Raw genomic sequence first — 19460 nt, 5'->3', positions numbered from 1 at the left:
TTGCAGACATTTCTGCTTTCTGTCAGTACCAATATTCTATCTTATAGTTTACAAAAGGCAAGGACCTCGCAGCTAAAGAAAGCTAACGGGTGTGAAAGGTTACCCTCTGATCTGTTTGAGATAATCTTTATTTTTTCAATCAAGTCTTCCTGGGATGTTTTAATCTGTCTTTCCTCCCACTTATTCAACTCTGAGCTTTGATATTTGAGTTCTCTGAAGAGGTCATCTTCTGGGGTCATTCTGATTTTGTTCACCGACTTTGAAAGCATAGATCACTCACAACCCAGTATTCCTCTCAAATGTTCTTTAAACCTTTTGAAATGTATCTCATGAGGCTACATCTTTCCCTTTCATTTGACCTCCATCACCCCTCGTCCCATCAGTTCTTCCCACGTATTATATCATGGCCAGATGTTTAAGCTGAGTGTATTAGGTTCTATAGTAGAAAATGGAAAGCTTTTAATAATTAGGCAGGCAGGTGTATAAATGGGGGAGTCATGGGAAGAAAAATGCAGCCTTGACATTATAAGAAAGATCAGAATATAAACATGACTATTCTGATAAGCATGTTATTTATTAAAAATGAGATGCCATTAGTTTGCTACATTACAGTACCAACTAATATAAACTGTACATGTAACGATTATTCTGCTACAACCTCATTTATCAACCTTTGGGTTTTTGACAAGTGTTGAAATCGCAACATGTTTTAAATTAATCTTTTTTTTAAATAATTTTTACAAGCCTTCATGTTTCTCATTTTTTAAAAAAACAATGCTTTATTGATTGCATCTCCCTATCAGAACATGCTACAACAGGAAATTAAAGAAATGTCACTAATGAGTCAAACCTAGCTTTCAATAAGTCAGAATTTGACTCCCAGATCCACACTGGGTGGAAACTGTTTGTCACTAATTAGTTTGGTGGTTTCATTAACTGAGGAGGACAGAATGGCAAAATAAACAATCTTGAAGCATAATCTAGACGTTACAGATGGATTTATACTACATGTCATGGGTGAACTAGGTTTTTATCACCTGTTGGAATGGCAAAGACTCCCAAACATCCTTCCATGCCAACCAAAGAGTGGCAGAAGAAGCACAACATTGGGGTCATACACGGGCCAAGTAAAGCTGCAGTTCTCACTCCCATGGAAAGTTGCCAAGTAGCTGGCATGAAACATTAATTTCTTTAAAGCATCGGGTCAAAATCCTGATGAACAACAACAAACACCATACCCCTGTGCTAACATACGTTTCCCTTCACCTTCAAGGTCATGTTTTGCTGAGTGATAAAATACTTATTTGTTCTTGCAACATGAAAATGAGAGTATAGCTTTTATCAAATGTTTTTAGAGCAATATCTGGTTGATTATCTTGTCTTTCACCATTTCACATAAAAATATGGCACTTTTAAATTTCCTTTTATGTGGACCAACTTTACCCTACTTTTGCATTTTCCCAAACATTGCATATCTTTAATGGTGCCCAGCTTCTGTTACAGAAATGTTGCCGAACGGAGAATTTACCTAGGAGTCTCCTTTCGTTTTTTCCACATCAGCTTTTTTTTTCTCTGCTGCAAAATGTTAACCTCAAATTTAGATTCACCCCTCTATGTAGATAATTACAATGATTAAATAAAATGGCTGTAATTTTAGCGTACCAATGAAAAGAAATGATCCTTTCTAACGTTTCAGCGTCATCCATTTGTGGTACTGCACAAGGCGGATGCGTCGCAAACACTTGTATGTGTTGTAAAGCTTTCCTAACTAACTTTTTCCACACGCTGCTGGTGCGTATCTCACCCTGCATTATTTAACAAATGAACATATTCAGGCTTTACTGAAGTCTCATTTTCAGCACCATCTGCCTCTTGTCAAAGTTTTGCCTGTTTTTTGTGGATTCATCACAGAAAAAAAAAAAAAAAAGCAATAAGTTTTGATGGATGCCCTACATTTTACTGATCTGCATTTTAACAATTTAAATTGATCTCATTTGAATTATGTCTTTTGCTGTCTTTTCATCTAGAGTGTGACAACAAACGAAGATATGCTTCAATCAGACGACTCGGCTAATGACTCCAAGCTCACAAAAGGTAACTTATTATTGCAAAACACATGAATACGTCATCTTGTAATGTATTCGTACTCTAAGGTTTTTCCACATTTTGACCTCTTGCAGCTACAAACTTTAATGTGTTCTTTTTGGGCTGCAGAGATATTTGTCTTAGTTAAGAGAATCTTAATAGATTCTCTTAACTAACTTAACTTAACTCTCAGCTATCAGTTATCGGGTCTTTGCAGAATAGTGGGAAGAAGGAAGTGAATAGCCTCTTTCAGGAGTCTTTTCTTTCTCAGATCTATGCACTTGATAAACTGACATGCTTGGAGATGGGGCTTTGAAGTTGTCTGCCAGTATTACGCCCCTCATCCATCTCAGGATGGTACTCAAAACCCTGAAACTGTGAGGGACAATATGCCAAAGCAGTTTGACATAGCACAAAAACATCTGGAGCAGCTGTTTAGAACAGAGTGTCATATTATCCTCCTTAGTCCATCTGATCTGAGAATTATGTTGATTAGCACAAACCGATGTAGATAATATTATGCAGATAATGGAGCTTAGTGCTGTGTGTGGCATTTCCTCCTAAGGGCAATGCCAACATGTAGGTGAATACTGCATGTTGTGAGCCACATCCTTTGGTTCTGCAATTTCAGCTCCACGATGTGAAACATCAAAGTGATCCACAACGGGCGCTTCTTCATTCCCCGAAAAATCCTGCCATGGCAACCAAGGAGTGACTAAAACGCACAACATTAGTCATACACTGGCCAAGTACTCTGGTAATTGATGGCAGCACAGCGTCATAGGGATTCTTTTCTCCACTAGTTAGACTAAGGAAAGCTAAATATAAAAGAAATGTAAATATTATCTGTTGTTGTTGTTTTATTTCAACAGTATACAGCACTTCAAGTTGGTGTACCGCACTAAATCCCAATTAAATGTATTAAAATTTGTAGTCGCAGTGTGGTGAAATAAAAACAAGTGCAAAGAAATAAATTTGCACAACACAGTTTATGTTATGCACTTCAGTTGAGCTCTTTTTTTTTTTTTTTTTATTACCGTCCTTCTAAAATAAGATGGAAAGTCCTTGAGCAAACATGTGCATAATTGCCCCTGAGCATTTAGTTACTTTAATGTGTGTCTGTCTATGAGCTTTATATTGTCACTTTTGTACAGGCACCCATGAGTGTGGTTGTGTTTACATTGACAATTTCATTTGATGATATCGGGCCACAAATGTCTATGCAAAGATTAGACTGCTTACCTCTGTGCTGGCGGGAGCCATAAACATGCACAGGCTCTGTATGGAAATGAGGCATTCATGCAGACTGATTATTGGGATGCCACTGATCATGGACCGGGCTGGGGAAAACTAATATCAAGACAGAAAAGAGCCCAAGTAACATATACAGCCCTTCACTATAAGGATCTTGGTCCTATATTAAGGATATTGCTTCAGGGAATAAGGCACACAGTCTTCTTTCATCTCTGCTAGAGAAAATTTATTTGGTAATGAAATAGAAATACATTGCATCCTACTGCTTCAACTGCCTGTTTTCCTGGCTGTTTATGATTGGCTATTTTTTTTTTGTGTGTTGTTAAAAAAAAAGTCCCAGTTCCCTTTTCTCCTTCTGTCATTTGGCCCTCCTTTCTCTCCTCCTCTTTCACCTAATCTCTTTCGTGTTCAGTTTTTTTAACCTTACTTTCCTTCGTTCCAATTTACTGAAGAAACCAAAATAGACCTGGATGATCAAGTATGCCCTCTTTCGAACCCTCCTTGGGTCTTTTTTTAAATCACTTAACCTTTGTCTTTGTGCTTTCACAGCCTCTTTTGCCCCCATCTCTTTTGCCATCAAGCCAAAGGAAAATGACCTTCTTCCCCTGGAGAAGAACAGAGTGAGGCTGGACGATGATTCAGATGAGGACAAGGTCGATTTTAAATTTGTCTTTTATATAACATCCACAGTCATGTGTAGATGTTGTGTTTTTTAATATCAAAGTAATCTGACAGTGATTGTTTTTTTTGTTTTTTGTTTTACTGGTAGTTTTTGGAAGACGAGGGGCTTGATGCTGTGATGAGTGGAGCTATAATGGTTGAAAAAGAGCCGCCTCCTGTGATTACATCTGAAGAGAAGAAACCTGTCCTAACGTTAGAAGAGCTGGAAGCAAAACAAGGTAATTACAAAAAAAACAAATTAAACTGATAATCTTGAGCACTGCTTTATATCCACATTACTTATAACGCAGGTACAATCTGTTGACTGACTTGACCTCGAACTATAATCTTATAAGCGCTTTCAAGATGTTGACATGTCTCATTTTAACCTTTTATGGTGCAGGAAAACATTTTGCACTTACCTAAAACACATATTTATGTCCTATTATTTATTGTGGGGCTGGATTTGTGGTCCGGGCTTCTTTTGCATGACTGACAGCATCGTTGTGGTGTGACTCAGAAGCCATCCCCCTGTGGTGTAAAGGAAGTTCTTGTATTCTCCGAGTGGTTTATGTCAGTCCTGTTGTTTGGACAATCAAGCACAGCATACTATTGTTATTAAGTCACATATTGGTACTTTTTGGAGTTGTGAAAAGCTGCCAGGTCTTGTTGGAAAATAAAATAAGCATCATTATAAACATGGGCAGCAAAGGGAAGCATGAAGGTTCTCTTAAATTTCCACTTCCAGTTAAACAGCTGCGCTGACTTTGGTCTTGAGTTAACACAACAACCCAACAGCAGCAGATGTCATAGCTCCTCAAATTCTTGCAATACTCTTCACCCTTTGATTTTGTGTCTCTCATCTCTCAGTGACTCTAATGCCTTAACTTCCTTTCTGAAAGCAAATTTAATGTTCAATTAAAAACAAGATCGTTGACCACTGGGCTGGGGTTGCAGATTGCAGATTTCTGGCTGATCAGTTATCTTTAAAAAAGCCTGACATGCCAATACTGATTTTGACCAATAGTGATTCTGTTGTCTTAAAAGTCAATAAGTTGGCCACAGTGACTACTGTTAATTGCACACATGCAGAGGTGACCTGGTGGGCAGGACTGTCAGGAAGCCCTCAACTCACAGCAGAGCAAAAGAAGACGGTGGTTGATTTTTAGATCTTTGCAGAGGTCGATAAGATTGGTGGATAAGACTGCTCTCTCATGTAAGCATCAGCCAATCACTGATCTCACAACATCAAAGAAATCTGAGCCAATTTATTGGTACACTGAACAACTGTCCAGTCCTCTTTCTTCTTATTCTAGGTAAAGCATGTTTGTTGTGTCTGAATCAGACTTGGTTAAGAAAAAAAGAAATATGACTCATTGGTGGCAACTGTGAAGTGAGAAGTCTTTCCCACTCTTGTGTAGATCATGGTGTAACGTTTCTCAGTTGTTCTTAGTAATATTCAAGTTTTCTAAGAATATCAGAAAATAATTCTAACTTTCATTATCATTTTCCAAGTGATGATATTTCTACCTAAGCATGTTAAATATATTATGAATCTCTAGGCTGTTTCACTTGTTGAAATGAAATTCTGAAAATAAAGACACCACTTCAAAGTCATTTTCACACGTGATCATTGTCATCGGATGCCAATGGAGTAGAAATTCAGTATTTCCATGAAGTTGATTTATTAAGCAAGCTTGTAGTCAAGCATGGGCCGTTACAGCCTAATATAACCTTTTACAGGCTTTAATTAGTTGGTCATCTTTTATCACTGCAGTTAATAAAACCTGAACAGGTGCAGGGACGGCTGTCCTTGAACTCTTCATCACAATTATCATACTAATTTTCAAATTATGAAAAGGCAAGTAACCAACAACATAAACTCTCTTCAGCAGTATCCCATGACTTCGTGCTCTGTCACCATTTTCAGTGCGGTGAATTCGGAATGGCGTACTGAATCTTTATTGCCATGCATATCAGATTTTCCTGATTGAAATCATCTTGTAAGTGGTTTCAACAAACGCCCTTGAGACAGCCTGTTTCTTTAAAGAGAGAAATGTTTTGCATTTTATTATAGTTACCGATTAGATCAAAATCATAATAATGACCTTTTGACTAGAAACACAGCCGTTAAATTGAACCTTAAAAGACAGATGGACGGTTAAAGACAAATGTGCTACTTTCAGCATCAACGAGGTTGTCAGGTTTCTTTAGGTTCACTGGAACAGTTTTAGAATCTAATGGGTTTTTTTTTTGTTTTTTTTAAATTGACAGGCGGCCAGAGAAAGAGGCGGCAGCAGCCTAATAAAAAGCTGACCGAATTGCTTCTGCTGTGCAGCAATGTGGCTGTCAGTCAGTGGGCCTAACTTGATCAGATAGCATAACGATCAGTAGCAGACAGCAAACACTTATCTGTGGTGATGGCGTGAAGAAAGGCCACCCACATTAAATGGTGTTTGTGATAAACAAACTGGAGATGCAAACATTTCCCAGTAGATGTGCTGTTTTGATTGTGGGCAGCTGGAAATGATTATCGATGTGTAAATCGTACCAGATATTTCTAATTTTAGTTCACATTCCAGGGTTTTAAACAGTTACAGACTTTGATGGTGATATAGTTTGACTTATATGATTAACCAACCAAGTATCATCAAAAGTGAATGACTTTCATTACCTTTTTATTTTCTATTTTTTTTTTTTCAGTTCACTTCTCCCCCTTTTCATAGAATGTGATTTTTTTTTTATTTGAATTCAGTACGATAAAAATGTATTTTGTCAAAAAGAAAACAATATAAAACCTTTTAAGACCATAAACATTGATAGACCCCACAGATTGAGCTCTGCAGTACTTAGACTTGATTTAAGTGTTTTAGTTTTTAACATATATCTGACTTCAATACTATAAACTCACAATTTGTCTGTTAATGCTTTCATCCACAGACAGCAGTTTACTAATTAAATGCATGGCCTGTATTGCAGTTTTTACAAACCGTGTGCCTAACAGTAGGCTGCTGTTAAAAACCGGCATACCGTTTGTCATCTGCGTCTCATAGGCTGATCATTTAAAAAAATACCTAAAATGAGATTCTAATCCAGTACTTGGAATCAGATCTGCCATCCTTTTCCAGCATTTTCATGCTGCAAAAGTCTCCAAAATGAATTGGATAATAATTAAATACCAAATTGTTGCCGCATTTTCCACAGCTTTTATATTCTCATGCATCTAATTGACGATGATTCTGAAAATACATCAGCGAGACGAATGAATGCCAATATTGTGTTGTCATTGTCTGGGGTACAGATGGATTCTACTCATCCTGGCTGCTGTTCACTGTACTCAAATGTGATTTGCCTCAGCAGCTGCCCTATTTTTAGCGCTTTAGAGATTCCTGTATCCCCAGCGGTTGCATAACCTAAAAAAGTGGGGTTTTGGCATTTTCTTATATATTATGCGTCTACATTGGACTTCCTTTGTTTTCATTTGTCTCTTAGCACCTCATCATTCCTTGGTGTTCTTCTTTACCTTTTTAACCCCAACCTCCTTTTACTTTTACTGCACCTTCTTCTTTCATTTACCAAATAGTTTATATTTTCATTATTACCAACATGTATTGTCTCCCATACCATATTTTCTATCCCACTTTGAATTTTTCTGTATAAACCCTTGAATGCATGACATTATGTACCACACAAATACATTTGGGTGTTACAATTTTTTGCAGAACCTCTCTGTCAAACTTTAGCTGTTGTGAACTCAGAAAATTCCCTGAGATTACCTTGGGTAAATGCGTCAGTAAATGTGGAAAAGTACTTTTTTTTTTTTCTCCTTCTTGTTGCTTCACTTTTGATTTTGTCTAAGTATGTTTTTGTTTTTTTTTTTCATTTTTCTTCCCTTCTTTCTTTTAGTTGTTGTTGTTATAAACAGGCTCCTATTTTCTACTTCCTGTTTGAATGTCTACTAGGTAGACTTTCAACTACTTTGTAGTTGAATGTCTCAGTGGTCAAAACATAATAGGAAAGTGACTACCTTCCAAATATTTCTCCTGTGTTTCCCTGTTCGTCTTGTTCCCTGCAGCCAAGCAGAAACTGGAGGATCGCCTCGCAGCTGCAGCCAGGGAGAAGCTGGCCCAGGCATCTAAGGAGTCCAAGGAGAAACAGCTACAGGCGGAGAGGAAAAGGAAGGCAGCGCTCTTCCTGCAGACGCTCCGCGGTCCAATCGCTGGAGAGCCTGAGGCCAAGAGAGCGGAGCTAGAGTCGTATACACAGCAAGAGGTAAGAACACAGGTCTTCGTGATGGGTCTTTTTCTCAGAATAAGTTTGGAAAGAGTAAACACTCACTGACAGTTTACATGATTTCTAAGAAGATGTGCTTGAAAAGTAAATTATGTTGAAATAATTTTGTAAGTATTTCGTGCTGAAAAGCATAGAGAATATTTGAGTGTCACATAACACCCAAAAAACTGTCCGAGTTTTATGCTTGAGTCTTCCTCCCTCCCTTATTTTCCCCCCTTTTTTCTTCCCACAACTTCCTTTTGCACCAAAGTAGCTTGACGTCAAAGCATGTAGTAACAATTTTGGAGAGTGATTCAAAAGTGGGGAGAGACAGTGTCATGTTTTATTCACGTGGGACCAGTTCCCTTGTATCTTTTTTGCCTGAAGTGTCTTGACACGTCTACCTGGTGACTAACCATATCTCGTCTTTATTGCTTCTGCTGTGCTTCAAATACCTTGAATAACCTTCAACTTGGTCTCACAAAGATTGTCCCTAAAAGTTGGGTCATTGCCAACCGCTTACAGACGAAATGTTATCAAGGAAACCGTAATTATTTGAGTGCAGACTTAAAAGTAATTACTTTGCTTTCAAATTCCTGAAGACAACAATGGAGCTTGGTGTGTGGCTAAACCTCTCCAAAGCAGTGCTGCTGTACTCTAATGCTTTCTGTCATGAGACGTGTCACAGACATCATCCACAAAATATGGAATACAACATATATACCATATAGAATGTCAATGTTTGAAGGCGTGATGTAATTGCTGTGTTAAATTCAAAGACAGACTTTATACATTGACATATTGAGAATCTTTGTGATTTTGAAAAGATGAGTCTCCTTTTATTTCTTTTTACCACTGCTGGTGCAAGCCATCACTGTGACCCCTTTTAGGCTTTCGTTGTCATAAATGTTTGGTAAAGCAACTCTTTTCTACAGGAGAGAGCTTTACCTGTGACAACAGGTGTCAAAAATATTGAAAAGGGAAGGTGGGCAATTAAAGCAAATTTTTTTGAAAATCATCTGCTATTTTTTTTTTCCACTATAGCACAGAATGCACACTCGTACTCTGCAAGGCGACAGGCATTAATCATTTTGACATTGCACTTGTGCATGTCACTTTTTACTCATGTTGGATAATAACATATCAAAGTGTCAGCTTAATAACAATTTACAAGTCTTTTCTAACACAATTTTCAAAACGGAACCTCGAATAACATCCAAGACAGCAATACTTGTGTAAACATTAACTTGTCACTCTCATTTTAATGAGAAGTGATGACAAAATCTTTCAGACTGTTTTCTACTTTACATTTGTTTCAAAAACTGAACTCATAGCCTTAAGATGCCTTAAGTCCATCTGCTGAAGTCCCATTTAATGGAGCAAGGCTTTTTTTTTACGCTAATGATTCCATCTTTCACTCATTCAGAGGAGCAAAGCAGAAAGTTAATACATTCTCTGGCAGAAATTGCAGCTCACCTTTGATATTGTTTTCCACCTTCTAATTTATACTATTAAAGCTACTATAGTAGGTGTTTTGCTACGTCATAGCGGTTATCGAAGAACTAGGTGGACCTTAGTACTAAGTACCATGTGAACATCAGTACTGTTCACATAGTAAGCTTTATAGACGGTTCACATTGCATGGGTAAGACTCATTGCAACGCACACGTCTTTTCAAAATACACCGTGAACACATTATACAACTGTCTGCCAAAGAAAAGCCCCGGCACCTTTATTCACTAATGATGAGAAGAAGAAGGAAAAAAAAAACCCCATCAGCGATAATGTCATCTAGCTATAAAAGTTGGGCTTGTTCCCCAGTTGCTGTTCTGAAACAACAGTGTCTTCCACACTGATATGAGACAGTGGAGAGCTGTGTGGCAGACTGAGAGTCTGCTCTGAAATTAAAATCAGTCACGGCTCAAGCAGCTCTCTGTGATCAGCTTGTGGTCATTAGTGCATAAACACACAGATATGGATGTTCCTTTTGTTTTGGTTTGTAGAATTTCTTCTGATGAAATGATTTGAACTTCCTCCTCAGGAAGCTGCTTCCCTCAAGCTAAGGGAATACAACTGTTTCACACCCTTCATGAGTAAAGTAGAGATTGTCCCACAAGGAGAAATTCAGCGTAGTTGGAAGCATAAACATTTAGAATTCATGTTTTCTTTATTTGTATTTACATTTTATTATTAAAGTTTTGATCCATTTTTTATCTTTTTATTATTTTTCCTTGGATGTTAATTGCAATTCTTTTGTTCATTTTAATTTATTTCACATATTAGTCTTACCTATTTTTTTTAGCCAAGTCATCAGATGTAGATGTCTTGCATTGTATTATTTTCACTTTTTTTTACTTTCCCTTTCTTTTCTTCAAGTCTGTAATCTTATCAGAACTCCATATTACCTCATTATAGACAATTATGCTCGAGACTGGGCTTCCTTTGTGGTCATAGCCATTTGCAAGTCTATGGGTGGTCATGTGAAGTCTTTGTGTGAATGTGCCTGTAAGTTGGGCGGGAGTTATCCTTTTGTTTCTGTTGCTTTATGTTGAACGCTTTGTCCTACATTCTTTTCTGTTGGGAAAGATCTTTAGAAATAAAGATTGATTTATTTTTAGTTGATGTGCATCCCAATACAATAACCCTAAAAAAAACATTTAAATTTATAGTACAATAGTCCATCCAAATCTCAATCTGACAAAAAGGCTCGTCCCATTAAACACTCCGTCCTGACATTCCCCATTGTACATTTACATAGGAAGCCACATCTGAAACTAGCCAGTTTCATTCCCTCTCTTTGTGTGGGAAGAGCCCTTTTGTGACAGAGCTTTCTTATAGCTTTGGATATAAACAATAAAACTGATTGGGGTGAAATTGAGGGGTTTGTAATATGAGGCTGGCAGCAGGAGTGAGAAAAAAAACAAAACAAAACAAAAAAAAACATTCATTGCCACAGGAGGGCTGTGAAAGAACAGTGGCAAATTTTATCAGAGCAAAAAAAAAAAAAACATCTTGTCACATTTTGTAATCTAAAAGTCGGAACACAATCCTGACTAGAACTGTCTCTATCTTTTTTAATATCTATTTATATTGTTATTCCTCATGCCTTTTAAATTTAATCCAACTTTTGGTTTGATAAGACACTTTGTGCATAACTCTTGTGCAATTTCATGGTGTCTTGAAAATATACTACATCCTCACCAACATGGAAACTCGTATCCAGTTACTAAACTGGAAGATCCACAGGCGATGCCTGCAGTGAAGCCAGTTTGACATCACCATGAAATGGAAAGGTAACACCAATAAAGAAGAGCCTGCTCAAAAAATTGTGCACTACCCCGAAATGAATCAACTGTTTGCAATTAAAACTGGACAAAGTTCCCAAAATAATATCGCAGTTTTGGATATAACTCACAAACATTATCCTCCTAGAATGGCTCCAACCTGAACCCTGTTGAAAAGTTGTGGTCTGCACTCTGCCAAGGAACCAGTCAGTCAATATAAGCTCCAACATTTCTCATGAGAATATAGTCACATGTTCAGGCAGAACTGGGCCACGTTCTCAACATGGCTAGAAAAAGCATGTGATTTCTCTACAGCCTAATAAAGGACAGATTGTAAACATTTGATGCGGTTTATGTTTACATTTGACCCTCTATGTATCATTTTCACACTAGTTTCAGTACATGAAACCTACAATAAAACAGAACTTGTGCAGCCAATTTTTCTTTTAAAACTCTTGAATGTATCTTTGGTCCACCGTGGGAAAAGAGTGGCTCAAAAATGGAGAATTAAACACCCTCAAAAAAAGGGCATTCGTGCACCTGACTCTGTCTACATCTAAGTAGCATTGTAGTGATTCTGCTTGCCTTTTTTTTTTTTTTTTTTGATGCAGTGGCACTTATTAACATGCAACCCCGCATTAGCGTATAACATCTCTAAATGGTATCACATAGAAGACACAATTGACATCCACTGCACATTGAAAGTTTTTTTTTTTTTTTTTTTTTTTCATGCAGGATGAAGTGTAGCGCACATAATGATGAGCTGGCAGGCTCGGCTTAGACACTTTTCATGTGGGCAGCTTTATTCCAGGGGTTTCATTCAGTCATTAAAAAGAGAAGAGGCTGCATTTGTATGCTGAATAAGTTTATCATCCTACAGCTGCTGGCACTGATAATGAATTCTTGCATCTTTTACTTCAAAAAGGCACACTTTTTACTAACAGAGCGGGGGCAGAATTAGTCCTAACGTTTTGATTGATCTAGATAATCCATAGAGTTCATGGTATTCTTTTTTTTTTTGCCTTTATTTCCTCAGATGATTTTGGTGTCTGTACTTCTTGTGTATTCTACACTTATAAAAAGCTTTTTTTTTTTTTACTATGATGGTACCTGTTTATCTATTTTCCTCTCCAGTGGCAAGGCAGGTGTAGTAAATGTTATTAAATACTCAGAGCACAGTGTGTGGAGGTGGTGAACCAATCAGCTAGAGTGACTCATAGTAATGAAAACTGACTCTTAAATCTAGAAGCTTTTTCATTTAACTAGAGTTTGTCTTTTCTCCTTTAGCAAAATGAGATACGTTTTATATATTTATTTTTTTTTTAGGATTCATAGAGGCTTTTCAAGCTTTTGTCATATCAAAAACGTACTAAAAGACAGGAGTTCTTTATAGTGTAAATAAGACACAGCAGCCATTTGATGTGTAGATTGAACTTTCGTATGATGGATGTTGGATGTCGGATCCTCTTGTTATCACGTCAGGTGCACGCAGAACTGGCCTGCTGCCTAAAAGGCCAGGTGGCCGTAGGTTGGCTCTTGTCGCTGCTGCAGCAGCGCGCTCATTCTAGTCTGCGGCTGCTGCAGTGGCCCTCAGGGTGTACTCATCCTCTAGGAGTACAATAAATATTTAGTGTAAGGGCTTAGCGATCAGTAAATAGATGCAGTACTTCATAAAAGCATTCATGCCCCTAGAGCGTTTTTTACATTAGCACTCCACAATCAGAATTTTTATGTATTTTATGGGGTTGTTTTTGTTTTTTTGGTGTTGCATAATTAAGTGGAACAAGCGATTATATGGTTTGAAAAAAGTTTCACTTGTAACAGAAGTTGATACGTGCAGTTGCGTTCAGCACCCTTGACTCAAGCACCTTTCTCTGTGCTTACATATAGCAAGTCTTCTGCTATGTTTCTATCAGCTTTACACGTCTAGAGACTAAGGAAACTTAGAAAATCCTTCGCAGAGTTGCTCAAGTTCACCTTGTCTGCCTTTACTGCATCTGGCAGAGGGAGTACAATATCTAGAAATGTGCCAATTTATTCAATAAAGTTAAAAAGACATTGAACTTGCGGAGAACCAACCCACTAGTGGGAAGTCATTTTAATTCTGAGTGTATGTTTCTACAGGTACATTAATGCTTACAAGATCCTCCTAATTAGAGGACTTGTTCAAAATCAAAGATGGAGTCAGATGGGAAAAAAAAAAACAAAAAAAAAACTGCAGCCTTGTGTATCGATTTGTTCGTTTTGTAGAAGCGCTGTTTGGAGCCAGGTCTAGCTGAATTCAGAAATGCTTAAAGGTGACCGAAGCTTCTTCGTTTTGGCGAAGAGGTGAATCTTGAAACATTTGGATATCACAGTTAGCGTTGTGGCTTACTGTGAGTGGATTGCAGCATGTGTTTGCAGAGTTGGTTGAAGCAGCCGTCTTGGATCCACTGATGCGAACGCTGCATGTTTCATACAGTGTTTATTGTGTTGAATATGCAACATGATTGGAGTAGGCAGTGTAAGGTGTCATGAGAAGACCAAACCCTCTGGCTGAGCTACACAGACCCAGGCAGGTTTTTTTTTTTTTTTTTTTTTTTCTGCTGTTTATAATATTCTGAAGTAAAAGTGTTTTGTGATAATCTTTAAATATTCCACTCTACAGGGATTTTATATTTTATTTCATGTTTATTATAGAACACAGGGAGAGGATCTTGAGTTTTATAATTGGCTATCAGTGAGAGATTTTACAACTTTTCAGCTCATGTTGGGGTCTTAATTATTATGCAGTGTGATAACAGCTTCTCTCTTTCTCACTGAATCCTTTTGATAATGTCTTGTTAATTAGTAAGATGCCCACTGCCTACTACTTAGATAATTACTGTTTATGGTTCTCTTTTTAATATATTAAAAAAAAATAAAAATAAGTTTTTTTATACAACAGCCTCTCATCCCTTCTGACCAGGCTCGTCTTTTGTTTTCTAACTCATATCTGATCTTTCCATATGAAGATGCCAGGTATGATTTTTTTTATTTTTTTTTTTAACCACATCTCCCTTTCTACCATTTCATTATTTTTTGGTGCTACATCACACACCTAAATAATGTTTAAATTGAGCATTGGAATAAATGTTGCTCCTTTTCTCACTCTATTTATTGTCTTATGATGAGTTTTTGTTTCTCTCTTGCCAGCTCCTTTACCAATTTGCCTCCTTCTTTCATCTTCTTTCATCATTCCCAGCTCACCTTTTTCCCCCCGTATGCTCCACCTATTGCTTACAAATTTAAGTTCACACATAAGAGGTGGCTGAATTGGAGAAACACATCCACTCTGTTTCTATTGTGTTGAAAAACTGCTACTGTTTTAAATATAGTGTTCAGCGCCCTCTAGGCTTCTTGTCACTCTTGGTAAAGATTTAATGTTTTAAAATGAATTGATGTTTTATTGTAGTTCTATAATTTTAACAAAAAAAAAAGCTTTTATTTAGTTGGTTAGGAGCTCCATGTTGAGCAAAATTAGTTTGTACCAAAATCATTGATAACTAAATGTATCTGAAGCATGTTTGTAATTTAAATTTCTAAATTGATGAGTGTCTTGGAAATTATCATTTACAATACTTGATTGTGTTTTCTTGGGGAATGTAGCACAACTTGGAGATTATTATAAAAATAAAAAATGTATCCTACATTTATTTTGTTGCAACAAACGGGGAGCACGATTGTAAGAATGGTAGAAGATCTTTAAAGCTCAGTGTTAAGAAATTAAAACCAAAATAAACCTTTGAGGCAATGAAGGCTGCACAACGACTATTAGACCCATTCAACATGCCAACTTCTTTTTTGGTGGTGAGGCTTTTCTGTCATTTCTGTCTATCTTTTTTAAGGAAAACGATTTTTTTCATGCACAGACATTGAATCAAAGGTCTTAGAAACTGCCCTCCAAATATGTCCAAGTAACTCATTAATTTTTAAATTGCTCCCCTATATGAAGTTGGTATGACTGTTAAGTTGTTAATCACCACCAGCAATGAAATATGTATTCACTGAAAATGTTTCACCGTTACGTCCATTAGATGATGCATGTGGAGGTTTTTTGCTTACTATCATTTTCACTTTACTTGTGAAAGGGAAAAATTTTATCACATTTTTGTATTTAACATATATTCAAATGATCAAAAATAATTACAAAAAGTTCTACTCCCAAGTTTAATGTAATGCGAAATAAATATTTTGTGACACCTCAGCATACTTTGACTAGTATTCATATGCCTCATGCATTTTGAAAATTATTGGACTAAAGGAGTAATATTTTCTAAATTGTTTATTGATCTTTTACTATATAGGGTATCCATTTTTAAAATTTATGCACTTCAAATGTATTAAATTATGAATTAATACTGATTTGTTTTTAAATAAAATTTCCTGTGTAACAATATTCTTCAAAAAAAAAAAAAAAAAATGAGACTTTTTAATGCATCTTTACCAGGATTGCCAGGGAATGTGGAGGATGCTGTAAAACTCACTGTTCATAGTTGTTATAAGAACAACTTCCTTATAATTTGATCCATTATTGTGTAAAATTCCATCTTGATGCTTTTGTCAACATGCCCCCCTGTAGGAATACACACACATTAAAAACGTATTGCCTCTGAAGCACTCCGATGCCGACAGCGACATGTTTATTTCATAGATGAACTAAAAACAGTTTCATTTTTTTTTTCCCCTAACCTTAATCCAGCAGCAGATGAATCTAAAATGTGCAGGCAGGCTCACATCGGGGTAATTAGTTGCAATTTGCAACTGACAGTTGTAACTGTGGATATTCTCAGAGGGGCTGTGATGTCACCCACACTCTTTTCAACAGCTGAGCAATGTTTCCCCCTTCTGAATAATAACTCCCCAAAATCGTATGTGTCTCTGATTCAGCATTTAGGAACCCACGTCTCTTTCAGTCGGTATGCTATGTTATAATGATACCCACTTAAAACAAATCTGCTTCACTGCACATCTAGATTATTTGGGTAAAAAAAAAAGATTGGGTAAAAAAAATATATATATTTCACAAAGATTCTTTTATTTTATTATAAATTTTGATAAGTTTCTGGGATGCGATTATTTATTAAAACCACCTCAATGAGACAATTGCGCTCTCGACAGAAAGTAGGTCCTTATTTTCCCCCACTGAAGCTGCATCCCCAATATCAAATAAATGCAATGTTTTGTTGTTTCACCAATTCAAAATTCTGCGATCAGCATGCGTTGCATTAATATGTAATGTTGACAAGGCTACACATGGAAGTATTGAATAAATAAATCCTTAATCAGCACACAGCCTTTCATTTCCTGAAGGAGACTGGCCTCAGTATTGATTTTTCACTGACGTACAGAGTTTTGGGAATTCATTGTCGCTAACGTCAATATAGGGGACTGAATGTCTAATCTGATCAATCATTTGTCCAATCTTTTCTCTTTATCTTCAGATTGTTTAATTGGGGAAAAAATGGTGTTGTTTCTTCTCTTTCTCTTTAGCTGCAGGAAGCCTACTCTGCTCTGTCCGGTTCTGGATCTCCTCAGTTGTACAACGTGCCACCCGCGTATCCTCAGGATCAAAAATCGTCCCAAGGAGCAAACCGCTCCAAGGAGCTCCCAACCGGCTCATCATCATCGTCGTCATCATACGCCACGTCCAAAGGCCCAGGGAGACACCGGGAGAGAGATCGGGACAGAGATCGAGAAAGAGATCGCGATAGAGACAGAGCGAGAGACAGGGATCGGGACAAAGGGAGGGATAAAGACAAAAAGAAGAAAAAGCACAGGAGGAGATCAAGATCGAGGTCAAAAACCAGACACGCTCTTCCTAGTGCCTACAAAAGAGGTCACAGGTAAAGAACCCACAGATAAATTGGCCGAGGAATTATTGTGATAAGTAATAAATATCGTTGTATTGAGACCGTTGTTAACTTATAGCATAAAAATTGTGAAGAAATGGAAAAATGCCCTCTGAAAGATTTATAAACTGATTTCTAAAAAAAAAAAAAAAAAAAACATTTAATACTGTAAAACTGGAATTTGATCAAGTCTGTAATCAAACTTGGCCTTCAAAATATATTAATCATTAGGCTCAGACAAGGAACCCATTCAGTAGTGCTAACTGTGTTTGTACTAACAATGCATAGTTTTGCTTGTTATTCCTTCAGTTGTTGTCTAAATCTACTGAAGCTGTGGAAATCTTACACAAGCCCATATTTAATTCATGTCTTAAACAGTAATATTTGTGTTTCTGATGGGAATACTTCTCCACAAGCATGATTTTACTGAGAGACCGAAGCCAAAACAGACTCGCAAAATCATTTTTCTCCCTGCATTACATCATAGCCAGCTCCTCTTCATGTTCGCTGCCCCCTGAAGCCAAAAGCAAATTGTTAGACTGTAGCTGCTGACACTAAATTGTGCAGCGTATTACGGTGTCACAGTGTAACAGCTGGATGGATGCAGAGACATCTGGTTTATCATGCCCTGATAGTAAGTGTGAAGGATGGAATCTTTTCATCTCAGACTGGTTAACTATGTTGATTAATGGAATTATCAATGGTTTTGATGGAGCATTTTTAATAACCATTAAATAGCATTGAGGGTCAGTAGACTTTTTTTTTTTTAGGATTAATAGTGCATTAATAATATCTGTCACACTCTTCCTTTACCTTTCACACAGCTCTTATTCACCACTCATTCTTCTGAGCTGCATAGGTTATCCCACTGTTTTCATTTTAGGATAAGGAAGTGTACCAAAGCATCCCACATGAGTCTTTTTGTCGATCATCCTTTCAAGATACATTATGCTTTGGTTTACATGCTAAAAATATATATTGAGGGTCACCTACCGCCTCTCTCCTTGTGTGAAAGAACCAAGAGGGAATAAGACATTAGTTGCTCCTATTCCATGTCAAGATTAGCAATTATGAGGCTTGGATTTTATCACACAATTAAAATACATCCAGAAGATGCATTTCTATGGATATTTAAATGGTAGAATATAAGGCAACTCCACACTGCAAAGAGGATGGTTGCATTTTGTTTTTATTTTTTTATTCCTAAAGTTCACTTGTAGTATTGATCCTACACACTGTTTTATAAATGAGGCTCGATTGCAAAATAAATATCAATTTGTGTATTCTCTATTTTATAACTACTTACTCCCCAGCCCCTACCCCGTCCAGTATAATAGCTTTAGACTCTGCACAGAAATGTAAAGCTTTTGATTAAAAATTTAATTAAAATGAGAGAAGAAAAAAATGACAAAGCAGACAAAAAAAAAAAAAAAGAATTTTAATCCCCACATTTAGTTTGGAATGTCTTTTACCGTTTTTAATTATTCTTTTCTCCATACATAATTCCTTTTTGCTTGCTGATAAGGATCTGACCCGGACAGGATTTGAAGTCAGATCTTAATACAAGACCCTGTTGTCAGTACTCTGCTCATTTGCGTCATGTTCTGGATGTTTGGTTTTGGCTCTGCTGTTAAAATTGGACTGCAATTTCTTCTTTTTGTGCTTCCTTTACTGATTGATGTTTGCAAAGGATATTTGCACAAATCACACAGCTGTGCATGGTAGCCAGTGGACAAAATGAAATTAGCTTCACCCTTTGTGCAAAGAAACGGAAGAGGGTAACTAATCTCTTAGATTAATATTTCCTTTTTTTTTTCCCCAGCATGTTTTATATTATGCAACATCTATATTAGATGCAATGTTTACGAAAAAGAACAATCATTTAAAATATGAAAGGTTTTTCACCACTCATCTTTTTAATAATAAAAAAAAAACCATTAAATGCATCCCTGCTGATTCCAGGATACCATCTGTTTGCTATTAGACTTGAATTAGACTTGAATGTTTCAGGCTAATTCTGTGTTTCTTAAATGCT

The 19460-nt window shown here is 36.8% G+C and overlaps 1 protein-coding gene across 2 annotated transcripts in view; it reads left to right on the top strand.

The window, feature by feature from the left end:
* The window catches only part of sfswap (splicing factor SWAP), a 52114-nt gene that overhangs the window by 19976 nt on the left and 12678 nt on the right, over window positions 1-19460 (top strand). For both annotated transcript variants that reach the window (XM_007565775.2, XM_007565784.2), the window contains exons 11-15: window positions 2028-2094; window positions 3889-3992; window positions 4109-4238; window positions 8075-8271; window positions 17067-17419. In XM_007565775.2, the coding sequence (XP_007565837.1) occupies window positions 2028-2094; window positions 3889-3992; window positions 4109-4238; window positions 8075-8271; window positions 17067-17419 (851 nt within the window). The remainder of the gene's footprint in view (window positions 1-2027; window positions 2095-3888; window positions 3993-4108; window positions 4239-8074; window positions 8272-17066; window positions 17420-19460) is intronic.

This window comes from Poecilia formosa, unplaced genomic scaffold, assembly GCF_000485575.1.
Source record: "Poecilia formosa unplaced genomic scaffold, Poecilia_formosa-5.1.2 Scaffold6, whole genome shotgun sequence".
Lineage (NCBI taxonomy): Eukaryota > Metazoa > Chordata > Actinopteri > Cyprinodontiformes > Poeciliidae > Poecilia > Poecilia formosa.
The sequence above is the reverse complement of the archived record's forward strand: the minus strand, read 5'-3'. Positions and strand labels throughout refer to the sequence as shown.